The sequence below is a fragment of the Daldinia vernicosa genome (assembly GCF_022497035.1).
Source record: "Daldinia vernicosa strain CBS 139.73 unplaced genomic scaffold F5Y00scaffold_38, whole genome shotgun sequence".
In the NCBI taxonomy this organism is placed as follows: Eukaryota; Fungi; Ascomycota; class Sordariomycetes; order Xylariales; family Hypoxylaceae; genus Daldinia; species Daldinia vernicosa.
The window spans coordinates 33600-52890 of record NW_025953954.1 but is presented as its reverse complement, the minus strand read 5'-3'; the positions used below and the strand labels follow the sequence as shown (position 1 = coordinate 52890).

At 47.6% G+C, this 19291-nt stretch overlaps 7 protein-coding genes across 7 annotated transcripts; 5 read left to right on the top strand and 2 right to left on the bottom strand.

Annotated features, from left to right (window-relative positions):
* Window positions 1-5: 5 nt before the first annotated feature.
* F5Y00DRAFT_242460 (NAD(P)-binding protein) lies at window positions 6-1800 on the bottom strand. Its single transcript, XM_048008520.1, has one exon. It carries the CDS (start codon window positions 1486-1488, stop codon window positions 637-639), a length of 852 nt encoding a protein of 283 aa, XP_047862892.1. The 5' UTR covers window positions 1489-1800; the 3' UTR covers window positions 6-636.
* A 1106-nt stretch (window positions 1801-2906) lies between these two features.
* Window positions 2907-4928, top strand: F5Y00DRAFT_126740 (enolase C-terminal domain-like protein). Its single transcript, XM_048004138.1, has 4 exons — window positions 2907-3103; window positions 3179-3212; window positions 3285-3433; window positions 3525-4928. Exons 1-4 carry the CDS (start codon window positions 3034-3036, stop codon window positions 4628-4630), a joined length of 1359 nt encoding a protein of 452 aa, XP_047862891.1. The 5' UTR covers window positions 2907-3033; the 3' UTR covers window positions 4631-4928.
* Window positions 4929-5436: 508 nt separating this feature from the next.
* F5Y00DRAFT_242457 (putative C6 transcription factor) lies at window positions 5437-9594 on the top strand. The gene is made up of 3 exons (XM_048008519.1): window positions 5437-6287; window positions 6622-6646; window positions 6750-9594. The coding sequence occupies exons 1-3, from the start codon at window positions 6085-6087 to the stop codon at window positions 9057-9059; spliced, it is 2538 nt and encodes an 845-aa protein (XP_047862890.1). The 5' UTR covers window positions 5437-6084; the 3' UTR covers window positions 9060-9594.
* A 674-nt stretch (window positions 9595-10268) lies between these two features.
* F5Y00DRAFT_242454 (uncharacterized protein) lies at window positions 10269-11337 on the top strand. The gene is made up of 3 exons (XM_048008518.1): window positions 10269-10562; window positions 10625-10707; window positions 10825-11337. Exons 1-3 carry the CDS (start codon window positions 10429-10431, stop codon window positions 11067-11069), a joined length of 462 nt encoding a protein of 153 aa, XP_047862889.1. The 5' UTR covers window positions 10269-10428; the 3' UTR covers window positions 11070-11337.
* A 1735-nt stretch (window positions 11338-13072) lies between these two features.
* Window positions 13073-14648, top strand: F5Y00DRAFT_263981 (GroES-like protein; the record flags this gene model as incomplete). The annotated part of the gene is made up of 4 exons (XM_048011584.1): window positions 13073-13325; window positions 13396-14072; window positions 14149-14298; window positions 14370-14648. 4 exons carry the CDS (start codon window positions 13073-13075, stop codon window positions 14646-14648), a joined length of 1359 nt encoding a protein of 452 aa, XP_047862888.1.
* A 435-nt stretch (window positions 14649-15083) lies between these two features.
* On the top strand, window positions 15084-16580 carry F5Y00DRAFT_126686 (Aldo/keto reductase). Its single transcript, XM_048004137.1, has 2 exons — window positions 15084-15785; window positions 15877-16580. Exons 1-2 carry the CDS (start codon window positions 15380-15382, stop codon window positions 16545-16547), a joined length of 1077 nt encoding a protein of 358 aa, XP_047862887.1. The 5' UTR covers window positions 15084-15379; the 3' UTR covers window positions 16548-16580.
* On the bottom strand, window positions 16580-18344 carry F5Y00DRAFT_126682 (uncharacterized protein). The gene is made up of 4 exons (XM_048004136.1): window positions 18232-18344; window positions 17677-18165; window positions 17425-17616; window positions 16580-17377 (listed from the first exon to the last, which is right to left on the bottom strand). Exons 1-4 carry the CDS (start codon window positions 18280-18282, stop codon window positions 16613-16615), a joined length of 1497 nt encoding a protein of 498 aa, XP_047862886.1. The 5' UTR covers window positions 18283-18344; the 3' UTR covers window positions 16580-16612.
* Between the last annotated feature and the right edge of the window lie 947 nt (window positions 18345-19291).

Below are 19291 nucleotides of genomic sequence, written 5' to 3'. Positions count from 1 at the left end.
ATTATGTCTACTGCTTCGGCATTTTAATCCGGCAAATTCTTGGCTTTGGGGAGAAGAATGCTTCTAGTGTTGCATTGATGAGTCTCTGGGATATCTCAGCTCTTACTACTGCTTTGCTAATAAGCCGGTAACACGTAACCATTACTCCAGTACCAATCATAATTACGCAGACCTTCAGTATATCGTCTTCCGACCCTACTTCTTGAGCCTCAAATCAACATTTAATCAACCTGAACTCCCGGATCAGCCCACATTTCGATCTTATTGTTCTTGTACGTTCCAATATGTCGTATTTGCCACCGTGATCTGCCACGTTTCCACATAAGCCGTCTTGCTATCCACTCACTCTTCTCGGCACCTTCGATTATGTACGCAAATACGTACGTGTGTTTGGAATGGGTACGTGTTTGCCTAACTACCAGCCTGAGTACCTACTGTTAATGGTTGGATGCATGCGGGCAAGGCGAATACGCACGGTATCATTAGGGTTAGGACAGAGGGCGAGAATGGGAGCAGGGGCCCGGATTCCCGATGATGGTGGATAGATGGGTGGATGGATGGATGGATGTGTATATCGATCCCGACCGATCAGCAGGTGGGGTTTTACCATCATCAGAGTTGTCAAAGGGTATCTCGTCACTGTAGATTAACGAATAAACCTCCGTCAACCAGTAGCTGCGAACCAGTCACATAACCGCTCAGCTCGTCGGAGGCGAGGAAGACGGCCGGCCCCGCCATATCGCGCGGGTCGCCGGTGCGTCCCAGCGGAATACGACCCTCCATATAAGCGCGCTTCGCATCATCGGCCAGATCCTCGTCGTTGAGCTGCGTCCGAATCGTACCCGGAAGCAGCGCATTGCACCGGATGCCGTGTGAACCCAACGCCACCGCGCAGCTCTGCATCAACGATAACACCCCGGCTTTCGTCGGCGTGTAGTGCGTCTGCTGTCCGCCGCCTACCAACGCCGAGATGGAACTTAATCCGATGATGGATCCGCGTTGCGGTTTTCTCCACGAAGAAGAGGACGAGGGTAACGGGTCTTGAGACGCCATCTGTCGCGCCGCAGCTTGCACGACGTAGAATGCGCCGTCGAGATTTGTGCGCACCGTCCGCGACCACAGGTCCCCGGTTAAAGTCAGGAATTCTGCGAATTGGCAGATTCCCGCATTGCTCACGCATATGTCCAAGCGGCCGAAGCGTGAGACGGCGTGAGCTACGAGCGCGGGTCCTGTAGCTGGATCCGAGACGTCGCCGGCGAGATGGTCGAGCGTACCTATTGTTGTGTTGGGGTCGGTGTTGGAGGTCTTGAGAGATTCGGCTTCGGCGAGTAGCGATTCAAGATGAGGCTGGTCGCGCTCAAGGCCTAGATGGTTCACTACCACGTTGGACCCCTGACGCAGATATTCGAGGGCAATGGCTCGGCCGATACCCGTGGTGCCCCCCGTTATGATGGCGGTTTTGCCCCGCAGCAGATTTGTAGCCGGCATATTATTATTGTACGTGTTTCGTGTATATTGTGTATATTGTATTTTCAGTAGGGGATTTGATGTGTTGGTACGACGAATTGGAAGGTAAAGAAGTTCGCTCGATCAAGGTTCGAGCTGCGATACGACTTTCTTTCTCGGAAACATTCGAAATATGCTTGTAGATGAGGAGAGCTTTTAGGGTTCTAAGTATGGCGGGGTATAGGGGTAAATAGCTAGTCTTGGCATGTGATGAGGATTGGTATATCTTAACCTAGTCGTTGTTGTATATTGTCTAGGTATACTGTAAGTGAGGTATAAGTCATAAAGAGAGAATGGGAATGTAATAGTTAGTTTGTCAAGTTGAATGTTTACTTGAAACCAATCTTATTTTCTCTTCCTCACTATGTATACCTTAACTATCAATTATTGATATCGTGTAAATATCCAAGCTACATATAGGCACCTAACGAATAACCATAATCACACATATCCAAGTTACTACTACAGACTATAGTAACCTGGTTAGTCCAAGTTCATGGCGTCTCGAGCTGTATGTAGACCCCGGTTGCGTTGCGATCAGCACTTGACCCCACGATCTCGGTGTAATGCGTAGCGAGATTTCGTCTGGGTTTTAGACCTAAAAAGACGCAGGCGGCCCGCCTCGGCATTCTCCAAGAGATAGGTATCGAAAGTGCAGGTCTCCTTACCTAGTTCTCATTTTACACGTGGAATTTTTATCATGACGTTTTATCTTAGAAGTGCAGTTGTTTCTTTTCTACTATTACCTGTAAGCTCCCGTAATACATCGCAGCTCGTGTGTTTCGTGCTTCATTCCAGCTCGTCCTCACTTTGGCATTAGTGGAAATATATGTATCCATCGCGGGGGGATACCACCTTATATCCTAGATGCTTCACTTATATGGAATGCTAACCTATAACACATCCTTTTATACGTCTACGTATGTAGGTTGTATGGGCTTGCAGTATATTATCGTCCTCGTGACTTGTGCTGATACCATGTCTATTCGATGAGAGCTCGAGATGAGCTACGTTAGTCATCGTCGGGCGATTGGAGACCGATCTACATCTAGACTAGGACGACAAGTCCTCTCATGAAACGTAATGCATGTGTAAGTGCGAGCTAGACCCATATACCATCCCATGTATGTAGAGAACCAACAACTGGGACGAATGGGGACGAACGGGGACGATTGGTAACGAGCTAGAACGCTTCCAAGGCTATCCCGGCCACCCCGCTGCCTACGGACCTACTCGGTCTTTGGGGTATCGCCTTCGAAAACCCAGGGGACGTCGCTGTTCGGGAAGCCGAGCTTGACGCTACTATAATTTGCTCTAGAAATATTTAATATTCTGGCCGCGACGCTTGTGGATGTGCTTCTCTGGCGCTGCTACTCTACTTTCTCCTCCCTTCTCCCTTGCCTCTCTCCCCCTCCCCGTCTTTATATTACGACGCTCCCGTAACGAACCACAGACCGGTGGTAAATTTAGCAGTTAGCAGGAAGTAAAACTACGAAACAACTTGTCCCAAGGTGATAGAGTCCCAAGATGGCTTCGGTGAGACAATTTCCCACCATCAAAGCCATCAGGTCGTATGTGATTGGCGGCGTTGGCTCAGGTATGCAAGCTACCCTATATACTGAGACGGCGATGTGCGGGGATGACCAGTCAGACGGTAACTAACTTACTATAGGTGGTGACTATCACAACGTTAAGGGTGGCCATTGGTGAGTAGCTGAGCTGACATTTCTTACGAGAGAACCTTAAGACAGCGAGACTAATATCAGCACTTACTGTAGGCTGATCGACACGGACATCTCAACGCCGTGCTCCATATGGGACAAGTATAAGAAATCACGAACAAGTTGGGGCATCAACGTCCTCGGGTCGTTCCTTATCGAGATCGAGGCTACCGATGGCACGGTAGGCTTCGCGACGGGCTTTGGCGGTACGAACTCCTATTTCGTTGTGTGGATTATTACAATTACCTATTGGAACATAGTAAGAGGCATATACTAATGGACATCTTCTACACATAGGCCCGCCAGCTTGCTGGATCGTTCACAAACACTTCGAGCGCTTCCTGATCGGTGCCGACCCTAGAAATACCAACCTGCTGTTCGAACAGATGTATCGAGCTTCTATGTTTTACGGCCGTAAGGGACTACCGATAGCTATCATCTCTGTTATCGACCTCGCCCTTTGGGACTTGCTCGGCAAGCTGAGGAACGAACCCGTATACAGGCTCATCGGTGGCGCGGCGCGGGAGCGGATAGACTTTTATTGTACGGGGCCGGAGCCGACTGCTGCAAAGACGATGGGTTTCTGGGGAGCTAAAGTTCCTCTTCCATTTTGCCCAGCCGACGGCCACGAGGGTCTGAGGAAGAATATAGAGTTCCTCCGCAAGCATCGCGAGAGTGTGGGACCAGACTTCCCCATAATGGTCGATTGCTACATGAGCTTGAACGTGTCGTATACTATCGAGATCGCCGAGAAGTGTAAAGACTTGGACATCAACTGGTGGGAGGAATGCTTGTCCCCCGACGATACCGACGGTTTCGAGCAGATCAAGAGGGCGCATCCTACGCTCAAGTTCACGACGGGAGAACACGAATATTCGAGGTACGGATTCCGTAAGCTGATCGAGGGGCGTAATCTGGACATCATCCAACCCGACGTCATGTGGCTCGGTGGCATGACAGAGCTTCTCAAGGTCTCTGCTATGGCTGCCGCCTACGACATTCCCGTCGTGCCTCACGCGAGCGGACCTTATAGCTACCACTTCGTCATCTCTCAACCTAATACTCCCTTCCAAGAGTACTTGGCCAACTCTCCCGACGGAAAGAGTGTTTTACCGGTCTTCGGCGATCTCTTCGTCGACGAACCTATTCCGACCAAAGGTTTCCTGACCGCGGCCGACCTCGACAAGCCTGGCTTTGGTCTTACCTTGAACCCCGCCGTTAGATCCAAACTGATCCCGTCGGACTATCTATTAAGTCCGCCACCAGCGAGTGTATTGCAGACCGCAACAGGGCTGCCCGGCTCGACACCTGCCCAGAACGCGGAGGCGGAACCTACCGAGAAGAAGACTAGCATCGTAGATCATCTGACCGAGGGCATAAAGAACATGGCTACGAGCGCCTAGAAAAGAAAAGGCACGAATTCGAACGACCAAAATACCCATACTCATACCTTAGGTACCCAAGTGAATGCTAGGCGCAGGAAAACACAAGAAATAGGAGGGTGAGGGAAGCATGAAATGAAATACCGGCAGTTAAACATATGCTGAAAACCCGGCGAATACTGCCGATATTGGAACGGAATCCCACGGAGGCTTATCCGCCTAATGTAGTAATGGTCGGCTTGCATGTAATGGCTGCTGGGTCGGGACTTGCACGTTAGGAAGGTATCTTGGATAGGAGTGTTCGCGTTCAATACATGCCATATAACTAGGTATATATATGTAAAACTTAGCATGAATTATACTTGTTTAGGTACCTAATAAAGAAAATAAATTCGATCTAGGTAAAATGCTGACTCGAGCTTGAAGTAAAGACGATATCGTACCGGAAATATTCGTAAGATTTTCTATGAGATTTCACAGAGTCGCAGATTACAAACGACGACAGGCCTCAGGGGACTACATACATACATAGGCACATACGTGTGATGGAGGGAACATCCCTGTAAATAGCCAAGAAATGCCCCGGCCGAGATCATTGGTCTCCGCATCTGAACTTCATCCACTCTCTATGCAAACACCCCTTCCCTTCTTGGTCTCCCCAACTTTTCCCTCCAGGCTTCTGGGCTTGACATCTCAGCCAGTCCCATCCACTGATTTCCCCCGCAAATGTTGGCAAAGATCCTCTCAAGGTATGTATGAAGCTAGGAAAATTGGAAAATGTGATACGAAACTATCTCATTAGGTACGGGCATTTATATCCTCGACTTGCCAATATTAAGAATGCCAGTATCTAATTATAACTACCCGTCTAAGTCTCCAAAGTCTCTTAGTTGATAAGTTTGTATTCTGTAATAATACTCTTAGAAATTGTCAGTAATTCTCGTCGTTCGGTCTTCTTCGGATGCCCATCATCGACCGATCTCTCTTCTTCTGTGTCCTATGGCTCTATTGCAGTTAATACTAGACCGCCTGTTATATTGTGTCTACCTGACTAGGTACCTGTCAGGTATTACAAAAGATACAAAAGCTACAAGAGATTGATACCCCATGAACGAGTCCATTCAGGGTTTAGTACTCTGATATTTCGTAATTAGCACCCACGAGCCTCTAGAATTTTATCTTAGCGTAACTATTACTTTTCGAATCATTTTTTTCACTCTTTTTCCTCCCCCCCCATAATCCACAATTCCCCCAAGACCTAAAATAGGTACCTAAGAGAGCATTAAAAAAAAGGAAGAAAAAAAAAAGATTCGAGACCCCCCAGCCGAGGCACAACTAGCTCGGCCAGCCCCCTTCCACTTAATACACGTCTCTCCTCTACTCAACATTACCCCGAAGTCGAGAGTTAGCTCGCGATGCTGTCGCCCACAAAGCCCGAGTCGCAGAGGTCCAAAGTTTGTAATTGATACCGAGACATGATGCAAGCTGCTCAATCTCAGAACGGAGCCGTATCCGGACCCCAGCAGCAGAACCACGTGTCGCTACACAGCAAACAGGAACCCGACAGCGACGACGGTAATAACGCCCTGCAGAGCGGGGACGAGAATGATCAAGACGATGACCACGACAGTTCCGGCGCTGTGCGTAACGGGAAACGCAAGAGACCAATTTCCGTCTCGTGAGTTGTATTTTTTTTCTTTCTTATCCAATGAATTTCAAGCTACTGTTCTTATATTATTATCCTACAGTATTTATTCAGTATGATCTATTCTCTATTCTTTATTCTCCAATTGTCTTGGCCTTGGCCCGTCGACGTTTTTTTTATCCATCTGATATCCCTCATCTCCTCATCTCATCTCCTCATCTCCGCATTCAGATTCAGATTATCGCCCCCGAACCCTTTTCCCGTATCAGCTTATTACTGCATATCGACTGGTCTTATTTATTTATATCGTCTTATTCATCGTTTCACTTCAAAGGAAACGCGCTAACATCCAGATGCTAAATTGAAGTTGTGAAACTTGCAAACAAAGAAAGGTTTGTCTTAATCACCTTCACCTTCGCTTTCGCCTTCACATAAAGTTACTGCCCGACATTTCCCACCTGGTGAATCTAGAAGTATATACTTACTCTTTTAAAGGTAAAATGCGATCGTGGACAACCGTCATGTGGTTGGTGCAGGCGAAATTCTGTCTTTTGCGAATATCGCGAACGCAAGAAGCCTGGTTTAAGAGCTGGTTACGGCCGGGAGCTGGAGCAGAGGCTCGATAAACTTGAGGAGATACTGAGATCCCATTCCGAGATCTTGCAGACGTCCTTTATCAACCACGCTCACCACAATATTGCCCCGAGCGTGCGCAACAGCAACCCAAGCCTACCGAGCGATCATGGCACGCCACGTGAGCCAGCGTCGCTGTTTCGGCCTGGCGAATCTATCAGGACTCCCCAAGCTGAGACTGCATTGTTTTTGCAAAAGCCTTCCACGTTCCCTACGACGTCGCAGCATGTCGACTTTGGCTTACCTCCTCCGACCCCGTCAATTCACTCTGTGCATGATGGCTTCCAATCGCAGATGCCTATGGCTGGCATCTCCCCCTCTAATCAGCTAGGACCTGGCCTTCAACCGGGTCCCACGGCCCAGGAATATTACGGACAGTCGCAACAACAACCCGTTCGATCCCCCGGCATGAGCGTGACACAAGGTCAGACGCAGATATCGTCAGATCAGGATCTTCCACCATACGATCTCCTGTACGCGTTAGTAGATTTATACTTTAAACATATTAATACCTGGTGCCCTATTTTACACAGGAAATCTACCTTGGATTCATTATTCGGACCCTCAACACTGGATGATACCGACAAGGTACTGTTACACGCTATTGTCGCTGCTACTCTAAGGTACTCGACAGACGCCCGACTCACGGAAGAAAAAAGGCGGCATTACCACGACGTCTCGAAACAGAGGGTTCTCCTCTACGGCATGGAAAACTCGTCGGTCAAGGCGCTACAGGCTCTGGTCATCCTGGCGCTCGACTTGTGCGGTAGCAGCAACGGTCCTCCAGGCTGGAACATCATGGCTTTAATTACTCGCTCTGTCGTGCAGATAGGTCTAGCTGTCGAGAGCAACTCGCTCTCCGTATCACCAAGCTATGCCTCGATATATACCTTGAGAGCGATGGTTTTGCCAGAGCCAAAAGATTTCATCGAGGAAGAGTCAAGGCGGCGATTATTCTGGATGATATACCTCCTGGACCGGTACGCTACAATCGCCACTGCCTTCGATTTCGCTCTGAACGATAAGGAAATCGACCGGACGCTTCCCTGCCGGGATGATCTGTGGATCAAGAATCAAAAGGTGGAAACAAGGTGGTTCCGCACTCAAGATCGTCCCCCGGACCTCCCGGAGCATGAACAAAACAAACCGGAAAATCTGGGTGCCTTTTCATACTACATTGAGATTCTCGGCATACTATCCAAGATTCACGAATTCCTGAAGCAACCCGTAGACATCGGCGCGCTGGGAGATGTCGAGCAGTGGCAGCTGCGATACAAGGAGCTCGATAACCTCCTCGCATCCTGGAAATTTGGTCTTCCGGGCGAATACGGCAACATGGCTAAGCTGTTTCAACCTAGCGGTAGCAAGACTCTAAACTGCGGATGGGTTATGCTGCATGCTACCTATCACACGGCCGTGATTCGATTACATTCGTCTGCTGCGTACCCGACTACCAGATCACCCATATTTACTCCGTCGTATGGTGCGAGCCAGCGTTGCCTCAGCGCCGTAGAGAATATTGCCGCTCTCGGGGAGTTCGTTGTACAAAACGGCATGCTGAATAAACTTGGCCCCCCGTTCGCCTTCACGTTATGGGTAGCTGCCCGACTCCTTCTCGTTCACGGCTCGACAGTAGAACATAAATTAGCACCACAAATCGCCTTCCTCGTCGATACACTGCGCGACATGGGTAGGTACTGGCCGGTAGCGGGGAGGTATTGTCAGCTACTCCAACGAGTCCTTGACGAGCACAGCGACAGCGAGCGTGCAGTAGGCCAGACAGGGGAACGGATCACACCGTCTTCAGTCAAGATACTTGCAGACATGAGAAGGACCGCATTCGATCTTGACTTCTTGATCAGCCGCCAGCCTCGTCACCTGGCGGGTGCTCCGAGCCGTCGACCAAGCGTGACTCCAGCGCGCACGCCGGCGCCAAACGAGCTAGAGTACTTGGACGTTTTCGACTTCTTCAACGTACCACGGTTACCGTTTAGTCACGAAGCATCTTCGGGCCCACCGAATTCTGTCGAAATGAGCTCAGAAAACGCGGCGAATAACGAAGGCGGCGGCAGCGGCGGTATGAGTAATTCAAATGGCGCCGCGAACGAATTTAACATTACAAATTTTATGGTTGATGCGAACAGCGACTGGCTCTATAAACAGCCCAACTAGTAGCGGTAGTAGCGATAGTAGCGATAGTAGTCTATGGTATAGTAAAGCTTGCTACTATACGCAGGTAATAACTATCTTGTCTTGTAATTTTTAAGAGGCGAACTGGACATTTTCACAAAAGCACATCGACAGAGACTGAATGATAAGAGAGTGAGGAACGAGGCTGTTTAGGATTTGTGTACGAACTATTAACGATGGAGAATGTGCGCTCCGAACTCCGGTGCTGCTATGCTTGAGATGTTCTAGGTCATGTTGTTAATCATGGGTGGGAAACACGAGATTTCAGAGGTAGAGGTCGAAAGGTCATCATCGGCCGAGAGCGAAGAATTTCCGCGGAAGACCCTGAAAGGCAAACGATGATGCGTGGCTTCGGCACATAAATCGACCCCTGACAGAATAAACGATGTTTCAAGCCCACTGAGAAAGACTTCTGTATGTTAGGTACAATACATATGGTTGCGGTCCGCGGGTTTCAAGGATTGGCGAGTGGGGATTATCAGTGTAAATAAGGCGAATAATCAATTGTCATATAGACCGGGATTCGTAATCTGACAGTCTGATAATACGGTAGGCTTGTTGGTAACATCTAACCTGCGATGCTGTCTACGGTAGTTATGAGGTATGCAAGTATGTTAGGTATTTTCTCGTATTTGGTTCAGCCTATTTTGGGCTTCAACTCGGCTTCGGCCGCAATCCACTCTCTCTATCTACCAAATCACCAGTTTCGTGGTAGAGTGAGCACTGGCACTGACCTCTTCGATGATTACGACGGATGAAATAATAAGTATGTCTATCTTTTTGATTCAGTAGTTAGCATCTACCTACATATCGTCCATACTGTACGTGATTTGAGTCTACCCCTATTCGAGTCGCAATACAACCAAGTGACGATAATTCAGTTCCTCATTTTGAACATGTCCTAAAGATTAAGATGAAGGGTAGCGAAGTTTATGGGATGTCGTCATCCCTTGTGCACTCGGCGCCTAAGGGACCCTGCGGGCATAAATACGAGATGATCGCCTGCCCAATTGAGATCAGCGGCGTAAAGTCCCTTAAGCCAGTTGCATGCAACGTGGTATTCGCTGCCGACAGTTGTCCCTTTTTAGACAGGCAACGCAGCCAACGCCTACTGAATACGGGAAAGTGGCTGAGTGCGAGAGTATATAGAACACAGGGTCATTTACTATGTATATAAAATAGACGACGCCGCTTGTATATATATAATTGCATCACATCGAGAAGCACATCGTGATATCTTTCGCCATTCTATAACTATAACTATCATCTTTCAACTTTCAACTCTCTACACTCGCTTAACAAGAAACCAAATACACACGTAGTTTTAATACTTAATATTCAGCTATTCGATATGCAGATCAACGCTATTCTCGCAACTCTCTTCGCGGCTACCGCCTCGGGTGCCGCTATCAAGTCGAGATACGCATCTGGGTTCACCGTATCCAACTTCACGGCCTCTTGCATTCCTCACAGCGTCTTGTGCACGTATGTCAACTTTTACCTTTCCAAATTATTACCATCGTCCATAAACTAACGCTACGCCTTAGTTACGAGTTCTATGCTATTACTGATCCGGCCTCGGCATCGCCTTCTGGTAATCCAGAGCCGGCAAAGTGCTCTCTCATGCTCCGTACGTACCATTCTTATTCGGCTTGTCTTATGCACTTCCCATCAAGTTGACGTAGGAGTCATTACTACAAGACGTAGCTAAATTTACTGAATTCTCATGAATACTAATTCTTCGTAGAGGGTCCTGACTACCTGCCGGCTGTTGGCTTGACGGGGTGCGCCGAGAAAGGGGCGTACTCGTGGGCCGTTGATAAGGTTGAGGGTGGCCTAAAGCTCAGTGTCACAACGCCCCAGGACTCCCACAGCAACTACACCGGCGTGTACGAAATAACCTCGGACCAGCTCGTCACTGAGCAGCACGGTGCTTCTATTTCTCAGAGGTACACTGGCCCGGCTGGGTTTCCCATGACCCTTGGAGCATAAGCGTGGAAGTGTGCTTTATATTAGCCAGTCTAGATGAAGTTCAGGAGACGAGAAGGGGAATTGCTAGTAATTTATTAGAGGTGTGGTAGTATAGAAGACGGTAGCGATACCTTAAAGAGATGGAAATTAGCGTATTTAAAAGGGGAGGTACTTGAAAAATTCGCGAGAGGTCGAGCCAGAAGTTTATACATAATTGTGTGGGATGTATATGAGAAGCAACATTAGATACTTGACTTTTAGCAATGCAACGATACCCAGTTCGCTATTATCTGAGAATCCAGGTCCTTTTCTTGATAAGTTACGAGTTGCTTGAGGCTTAAAACTTAAGCTGAGAGAATTGGTTGAAAGTATCTCCAAAGTCCATTTTTAGAAAGGCAGTCAGTGCATAGTCGTGACTTAATATATTCCGAGGCGAAGCTTCTCGTTAATATAAAGGCCCGTTTTTCTACACGTCTCATTTAATCATGTCCAATCTGCTATCCCTAGACTGTTGAGATGAACCGATCAGATTTCGGTAACAAGATAAGGATAGGTTTCCAAGTCCTAAACATTATTGAGCAAGCGAACATGGTATAAAAAATAAGAAAAATATAAACAGGTCCAGTATATTTCAGGTGGCCATAGGCTCCTTTAGTTAGGTTGGAGTTCCAACGAAGTTGTTTCCATGCTGCTTGGTTCTACCTCTCGAGAAGACAACGCTAGTAGAACAATTATCGGGCGAAAACTACAAGCTAAAAAACAATAGCGATTGCGGATATATAAAATTTTAACCCCTTTATCTGGAGGGGTTGCCTAGTTGTATAATCCAGTTGTGCAATTAGCGACGTTTAGGTATCCAGTCATGCCACCAAAACCAAGATATGTCCGTATGGACAGGGACGGCCTTGCTTAGGAGAGAAGTAATCAGGAGATCGAACTATGGGAGAGGTCACTCAACTAGTCATATATACCGCGGAATCGCCAGTCTCATTAAAAAATATCGGCCGGGCGAGGATGTAGAACTGCATGAATGTCTGATGCTCTTAAGGACACTGCTCTCGAACCTGATGAGCCTCATGTGTTAAATCCTACTATCGACGAGGGACGGCTTGAGCTTCTCTATGGGTAGATGGCCAATATTGTTTTGCAGCTATCTGCCCTGAAATTCCCCAGAATTGGCTCACTAGACCAAGACGAACACGGTGATGTTTCCGTGTCAGGGAGACCTCTCATTCAAAATACGAACTCACTGCTGGAGACTGGAGTTTGCGGGTGCCTCTCCAACGTTACTACTATCCCGATCCTACATACGATATTTCTAGCGACTGGCTTTGTGCGCTAACAGATATGCATCTAGCACAGCTCATATTTCAACATAACCATGCCGCCTTGGATAAATATGACGCGCAGGATAGGTACGTAGCGCGTCAGCTTTTCCGAGGGTTCGCATCAGAAGAGCGGCTTTATGTCTGGAAATTCGGATATGGGATCGTCATGTGGGGGAGGGGATTCAACTTACCTAACCCCATTTTTAAGGAATATTCAACATCGCCACCGCTTTTATACATGAGTGAAATTGCTGTTATGAGAACGGCCTTGGTTTTCATACTAAAAAACCGGTGAAGCTTCTTACTAGCCACCTATATCTCGTTATCAGTATGTTCCTAAGCTGTATAAAGTACTTCATACGTTTGATACACTGTAGTTAACACCTGTCATCCGCGCTTGCATCCGCGTCTTAAGAGTCATGACGTATGCCAGTCTCATATGCCTTGACCCAATATCTAATCACAACGTCATACTTGGCAACACCAAAGCTTTCCTATTCGATCTCGACTTGTGGGGGCCAGAACTCGTCCCGGTAAATCTAGCTTTATGATGATGCGCTGATGTCGTTGCCACGATGTATGCCGCTGGTTATAAGATTGCTACCTGGACTTGAGAGCTCGACGAAGACTGCATATCCAAGCGTCTCTCTGACAAATCACAATATTAAAGGATAATCAAAGAAGTATCGGGAAATAATGGCAGCAACACAAGGGGCGCATCTCGCCGAGAAGGTCATCGGCCATGACGGAAGTTCAATCACCGCACAAGATGTTAGCAGCTATAGTGGAGAAGCTGGTAGAGCAGAGACGATGAAGGCGTTATGCTGGATGGGTAAAAACACCGTCGAGGTTCGCGACGTGCCGAGACCAAAGATCATCGAGCCCAACGACGTAATTCTCAAAGTCACCGGTAGCACGGTCTGCGGGAGTGATCTTCACTTATACCACGGTAAGCTGCTGCAATCTGGAATTCGTATTCTTCCTCCTCACGAATTCTTCATACTGACGGGCTTTCTCAGGAATTGTCATCCAATTAAACAAAGGTGACATCCTAGGCCACGAATTCTGCGGTATCGTTGATGAGATTGGACCAGCGGTTAAGAAAGTTCAGAAGGGCAAGCGGTACGTGGCTTCGTTCCAGATCGCGTGCGGCGACTGTTTCTTCTGTAAGCAGAAGCTGTCATCTCAATGCGAGCGCACCAATTCCAATACTACCCAGCGAGCCATGTACGGCGGTCAGACTGCCGGGATATTTGGTTACTCTCACTTCACGGGTGGGTTTGCAGGCGGCCAGGCTGAATATGTTCGCGTGCCGCTCGGCGACGTAAATCTCCTCGAGATTCCCGGCGACGTACCCGATGAAAAGGCATTATACCTTAGCGACGTATTAGCAACTAGCTACAACGCAGTGCACGACACTGCTGTCTACCCCGGCGACCAGGTAGCTATATTTGGTGCCGGCCCCATCGGTCAGATGGCTGGAACCTTCGCAATCAAAGCCGGGGCCACCAAGGTCATCTTCATCGACACCGAGCGACGTCTCACTTTTGTCAAAAGCCGCTGGCCTGCAGACCACGCAGAGAATCTGGAGCTGGTCGATTATAAGAAGCTATCGTTCGGCGTAACGAATAAGCCCACTGTCGTGTCAACGTTGAAGGATCTATGCGGTGGTAGGGGCCCGGATGCGGCTATTGATGTAAGAAATATGTTTATTCCATTTCAGAATTTAGTTGCCGCGGATATGAGCTGTTAGCTGACGCCGAATTTTGTAGTGCGCCGCGGGCGAATATGCGAAGGGCTGGATGCACTGGCTCGAGATGACGTTGGGTGCGGAAACCGACACGAGCGAAATCATCAACGAAATGATAGAAGGTGTCCGAAACTTTGGTCGATGCGGAATTACTGGCGTATACGTCGGCTACGTAAGTTCCTAGCTTTTTGACCCTTTCGTAATACTATTCGTCTTGGTGATTTAACATACTAACAACCTTAGACCAACCATTTTAATATCGGATCTCTTATGGAAAGGGGTATTCGACTCATCGGCAACGGCCAAGCACCGGTGCACAAGTACTGGGAGGATTTACTCAAGATGATCCAGGACGGTGATCTGAACCCTCTTCAGATGGTATCTCACCGCGTTCGCCTAGAGGACTTGGATAAAGTGTATTCAAAGTTTGAGAAGCACGAGGACAACATGCAGAAGGTATTTGTCGAGACTAAATTCTCGCCACCAGCGTGTGCGGGCAGTCCTCAGTTGACGAGATATTGAAGCGCTTGACCCGGCCTTAGTTAAAAAAACGAAGCCAGGTTGAGGACTTGGGATGGATGGGCGCATGTATAAGTATGGGATATGATGATTGAATGAGTACCTTGATGGTCTTGATGTAATACATACATATGTACGTCTAAATCTCTTATGTATAAGGCAAGGAAGGACAGTGGTTGGGAATAGTTATTTCTTACCTCTTGTAACGACAATATGTCAGGAAATACATTAGATATGTACCACGTTATATCCCAAAGCCAAATACCTATCTATACACATGCATCAGGCATAATTATTTGGACTATTCCCTTTTCAGAAAAACCCGCGAGCTCTTGGTACTAGACCCTCTTTGGAAAATCTCGCGAGCTGCTTAGAAATAAAAGTAAGCATATAGTCTATATTCATCCATGTTGCGGACTTCGGACAACACCATCTTAACTCCCCTCCACGGGAAATATCATTTCACCATGAATATTTCGCTTAGGGGGCTTGAAAGCTCTAGACGTGGAGAATGTAGGCTATGAAGCCCCGCGTAGCATATTGAGAGGGGTGATCAAGAGGTATGAAATAGATAGGTAACTAAATATATATAAAGGGAATAAACCCGCCCCTTTCATATATCAGTTCGTCAAACAAGATAATTTACTATATTTCAATATCTAAGAAGATTCATCTTTTTATCTTTCGCTGTTCAGCCTAAGTCAAGACTCTGATATCAATAATTCAGCTTAATCATGTTTCAATTCCCGGTTCCGGCATCTCTCCAGAAGAGCATCGACAACACCAAGGTCGACTATGCTAGGGTAGGCTCTTCAGGGCTTCATGTATCCTCGCCTATCCTGGGTGCTATGTCTCTGGGCTCCTCTAAGTGGCTACCGTGGGTGCTAGATGAAGAGAAGTCCCTCGAAATTCTCAAGGCCGCCTACGATAGGGGCATTAACACGTGGGACACAGCAAACGCCTACTCCAACGGTATCAGCGAAGAGATCATCGGAAAAGCGCTGCGGAAATTCTCCATCCCGCGAGAGAAGGTTATTATCTTGACAAAGTGTTTCCTACATGTTGGGGAAGATTCGAGCGTATTCACCGCTCCGTTTGGAGGAGTACTTAGCCGGAGTAAGGATTATGTTAACCAAGGAGGTAAGCGAGTTTCGATTCGAGTAGTGTCTTATTCCTCCATTCGTATATAGTAAACGGGAAAATGATGAGTATTAAGTTGACAATATCATAGGTCTTTCTCGTGCTGCCATCTTTAACGCCGTTGAAGCGTCACTGAGGCGTCTGGGCACGAGTTACATCGACCTATTCCAAATCCACCGATTCGACCCAACCACGCCTATCGAGGAGACTATGAAAGCGCTACACGACTTGGTACAGACCGGTAAGGTGCGCTACATCGGTGCGAGCTCGATGTGGGCGACGCAGTTCGCGCGCATGCAAGAGGTTGCCGAGCGTAACGGCTGGACTAAGTTCGTCAGTATGCAAAATTTGTACAACTTGTGCTACCGCGAAGAAGAACGTGAGATGATTCGTTATTGCAACGACACGGGCGTTGGTATCCTGCCGTACTCTCCCAACTTCGGCGGCAAGTTGGCCCGTCCCTTGGGACAGGAGGATTCGACTCGCTCCAAGACACCCGGTCCCATCAGCTTAGATCTCCGACCTGACGAGGAGGAAACTATTCGCCGTGTGGAGAAGCTTGCCATCGAGAAGGGTTGGAAGATGAGCAACGTCAATCTGGCGTGGCATCATACGAAAGGCACCATACCGATCGTCGGGTTTAACTCGGTTGCTAGAATCGACGAGGCGTGCGATGCGCGAGGAAAGATGTTGACGGCCGAAGAGGTCAAATTCCTCGAGGAGCCCTATGTTCCTAAGCCTGTATTTGGACTTTTCGACTAAGTCGTTATTCACTATTTCAGAGTAACTATTGTTTCTTTGAGAAGTAGGGAGGTTCTGTACTGTATCTAGAACATCAGTTCATTTTGTTCGATAGCTGCATCAAGAATGGCATCTCCTAAAGTGTTAGCAATAGACTTCAATTTGTTCTTTAGCCACTCTTTTTGGAATTCTGGGATATTATCCGTATTGATCGCCAGGATTAGCGGCCATGCTAGGAGCGTCGCTAACTTAGGCTTGATTTCTTGATTAACGTGAACAATATTATCATTGGCCATAGCTCCCGTGGGGTTTCCTTCCACGGTGATAGAGGTAAAGAAGACTGGAATACTGCGACACAAGTCTGTTCCTAGGGATGTCGTCTTTCCTAGACATATATCCTGTTCTGGGGCTACAGATAACATCTGAGATGAGCATTGGGCCATGACGGAGAGCGCCCTATTACGGATGCTGTTGACAATTAAACGAATAGCGTTGTATCGACACCATATGGCAGCGTGGCCATACGTGGCGTAGACATGGATTACTCCATCAAAGGTAAAATCCGGCGTAGAGTCCGACCGTGTGGTGAATCTCCAATCTTCAGGGAGTGCAGCAGACCACACTTCTAATGCGGCGTCCAGTGATCGAGCCTCGGCTGCAAGATCGCCTGGATGCGGCTGAGTTGAGAATCTTGCACTTTTCGGAAGAAAGAGACAAAGTGATCTCTCACGGAGAGCGGCTACGCGGACCATGATCGAATCGAGGATTAGAACGGGGCCTTCCTCACCGAACTGGGCCCCGTCTCGAATCCACTCAGGAACGGATATGCCTCGGAGAATGCATACCCGAATCTGGTCTTGGTTAGCAGTATATCTATTACGAACATTTACATACTTACTAATCGTCGCCTTACGGTTCGATCGAGAAGAAGATTCGACGTCCATCTATTTTGTTGCCGTTGCCTTAAGAGGTCCGTGGCTCCATCGTAATGATAAGCATTCTTCCATATCCGTGACCCAGTCACGTCGGGATTTAAAAGTGAAACTTCATCCTGGTTCTGACGGTTCCAGCCTTCTCTATCCATTACGTTCTTGTAACAAGGATCTATTAGGCTGTGCTTGTTAAAGTGCTTGTGGGTTTTTATTCATACCTTGTAGTCAGCCATCAGCATTGTCGTAAGGAGAAGCTCGTCGATGTTGCTCTGCGATAGCTGACGAATCTCTGTTTGCACGCTCTCAATACTCTGTGCGAATAGCTTCTCAGCTTCTTCGATCGACTCGCCTGACTGCATCACACGACTGAACACAGCGTGCGAAAAGGCCGATGTAATTAGGTGAAGACTCGAGTTATGTTTGGCTGAATCACGGTGAGCTATCAAGTAGTGGTTATATTCTCGAGCGAATTCGGGAATTTCGTCGTCTCGGAATACGTAATTATCAAGCCAGAACTGCAATGCTTTATCTTTCGCCGGAACGAAGGATGATACTTCTTGTACCTTCGATTTCCAAGGACGCCGGGGTTTGCCTTGAGCAAAGGCATTCTCATCCTTGAATAGTAAACCAGCTTCTTGATTCTGATCCCAAACACAATCTCGGCTTGCTTTCTGGCATCGGCCGCATAACGGATGGACCGAATCGCACTGGATGTTCTTAGCTCGCGGTGACGGAGTGGTTTTTTTAGTTTCTTGGATATATTTACGCCTTACCTTGATGCGCCGGGTTTTGCAGGTAATGCAGCCGCGACTAGGAAATGCCATGCTGCTGTCTTGGAGGATGCTGCTAGCAGGGCAGATAGAGGTAACCGGATTACCTATGAACGGTTTAGTTACAAGTTATTTACAGTTACAATTAGTTACAAGTTAAGTGCGATGGAAATAGCAAAATGCAAGGAGGTAGCGGAGATTACGGGGTTACCATCTTACATATTACCTAATCCTCTTATGACTGATAAAGAGGCTTGGAGTTAAAGTTAAAGATCAATTAAGCGAATGCGATGTTCCTGGGTGAAGTACTTCAACGAGGTATCGCCCTAGTGCAAAATTTACCGAAAAGTCGGCCAATCGGGGAAACCATTTAGTATCCCTTGCCAGCCTCTCGGGATAATTAGAAAGCCACTAGACGCCTATTGGACGAAGAATGGAATCAAGCCCTGAATAAGGCAAGTACATGTCTTCACAGTCTGCAGGCTTGCAGTCACTAATTTGTCCGACTGGACGTGTACCTAGGTAGGTACTTACACCTACGTGATCCATGAATCATGACTTAGAGCCTCAGTACTTTTTTCTATTATTTTGTCATCCTATCATGTACCTACCTATCAAGAGCAGTTCTATTTCGAGGTCTTCTCCACCTAGAGAGATGTGCCCCTTCTCAACAAAAATAGCTAGTAACAAACGAGCAAGTCCTACCAAATCCCAGCACATCGCAGCTTCAAGTAGCAAGAGAGTTTTCTATCGCACCTTATGCAGCCTCTATTCAATTCCACAATCTCCTTGCTGTGAAGTTACAACAGGCATCTATCAGCCCGTTCTTTTTACCAATTTCCTAAACAAAGAAGTGAAAGAGTTCTGCTCAAGGGGAGCTACCTGAATATTCAGACATCGAATTTCTAACCCGGCCTATCAAATCTCTGAAATTAGGAAACTAAATGATGGTAATAGCGGCATTTACATTGGCTGACATCTGAAGTAACCTGCCAAGCAATACAGAGACTCCCTCGCATTGGGGTTATCGAATATTCACGATTGCCAGTTGGCGGCGTGGTCG

Bases quoted from the DNA above. Each gene is read 5' to 3' on its own strand.
- F5Y00DRAFT_242454 (XM_048008518.1), top strand. From the start codon at position 10,429: ATGCAGATCAACGCTATTCTCGCAACTCTCTTCGCGGCTACCGCCTCG. The intron at 10,563-10,624 runs GTATGTCAACTT...GCTACGCCTTAG, and splicing joins CCTCACAGCGTCTTGTGCAC to TTACGAGTTCTATGCTATTA. The intron at 10,708-10,824 runs GTACGTACCATT...AATTCTTCGTAG, and splicing joins AAAGTGCTCTCTCATGCTCC to AGGGTCCTGACTACCTGCCG.
- F5Y00DRAFT_126686 (XM_048004137.1), top strand. From the start codon at position 15,380: ATGTTTCAATTCCCGGTTCCGGCATCTCTCCAGAAGAGCATCGACAAC. The intron at 15,786-15,876 runs GTAAGCGAGTTT...ACAATATCATAG, and splicing joins GGATTATGTTAACCAAGGAG to GTCTTTCTCGTGCTGCCATC.
- F5Y00DRAFT_126682 (XM_048004136.1), bottom strand. From the start codon at position 18,282: ATGGCATTTCCTAGTCGCGGCTGCATTACCTGCAAAACCCGGCGCATC. The intron at 18,166-18,231 runs GTAAGGCGTAAA...AAGAACATCCAG, and splicing joins GCAAAACCCGGCGCATCAAG to TGCGATTCGGTCCATCCGTT. The intron at 17,378-17,424 runs GTAAGTATGTAA...AACCAAGACCAG, and splicing joins GAACCGTAAGGCGACGATTA to ATTCGGGTATGCATTCTCCG.
- F5Y00DRAFT_126740 (XM_048004138.1), top strand. From the start codon at position 3,034: ATGGCTTCGGTGAGACAATTTCCCACCATCAAAGCCATCAGGTCGTAT. The intron at 3,104-3,178 runs GTATGCAAGCTA...AACTTACTATAG, and splicing joins GATTGGCGGCGTTGGCTCAG to GTGGTGACTATCACAACGTT. The intron at 3,213-3,284 runs GTGAGTAGCTGA...CACTTACTGTAG, and splicing joins AACGTTAAGGGTGGCCATTG to GCTGATCGACACGGACATCT.
- F5Y00DRAFT_242460 (XM_048008520.1), bottom strand. From the start codon at position 1,488: ATGCCGGCTACAAATCTGCTGCGGGGCAAAACCGCCATCATAACGGGG.
- F5Y00DRAFT_242457 (XM_048008519.1), top strand. From the start codon at position 6,085: ATGATGCAAGCTGCTCAATCTCAGAACGGAGCCGTATCCGGACCCCAG. The intron at 6,288-6,621 runs GTGAGTTGTATT...GCTAAATTGAAG, and splicing joins AAGAGACCAATTTCCGTCTC to TTGTGAAACTTGCAAACAAA. The intron at 6,647-6,749 runs GTTTGTCTTAAT...ACTCTTTTAAAG, and splicing joins AAACTTGCAAACAAAGAAAG to GTAAAATGCGATCGTGGACA.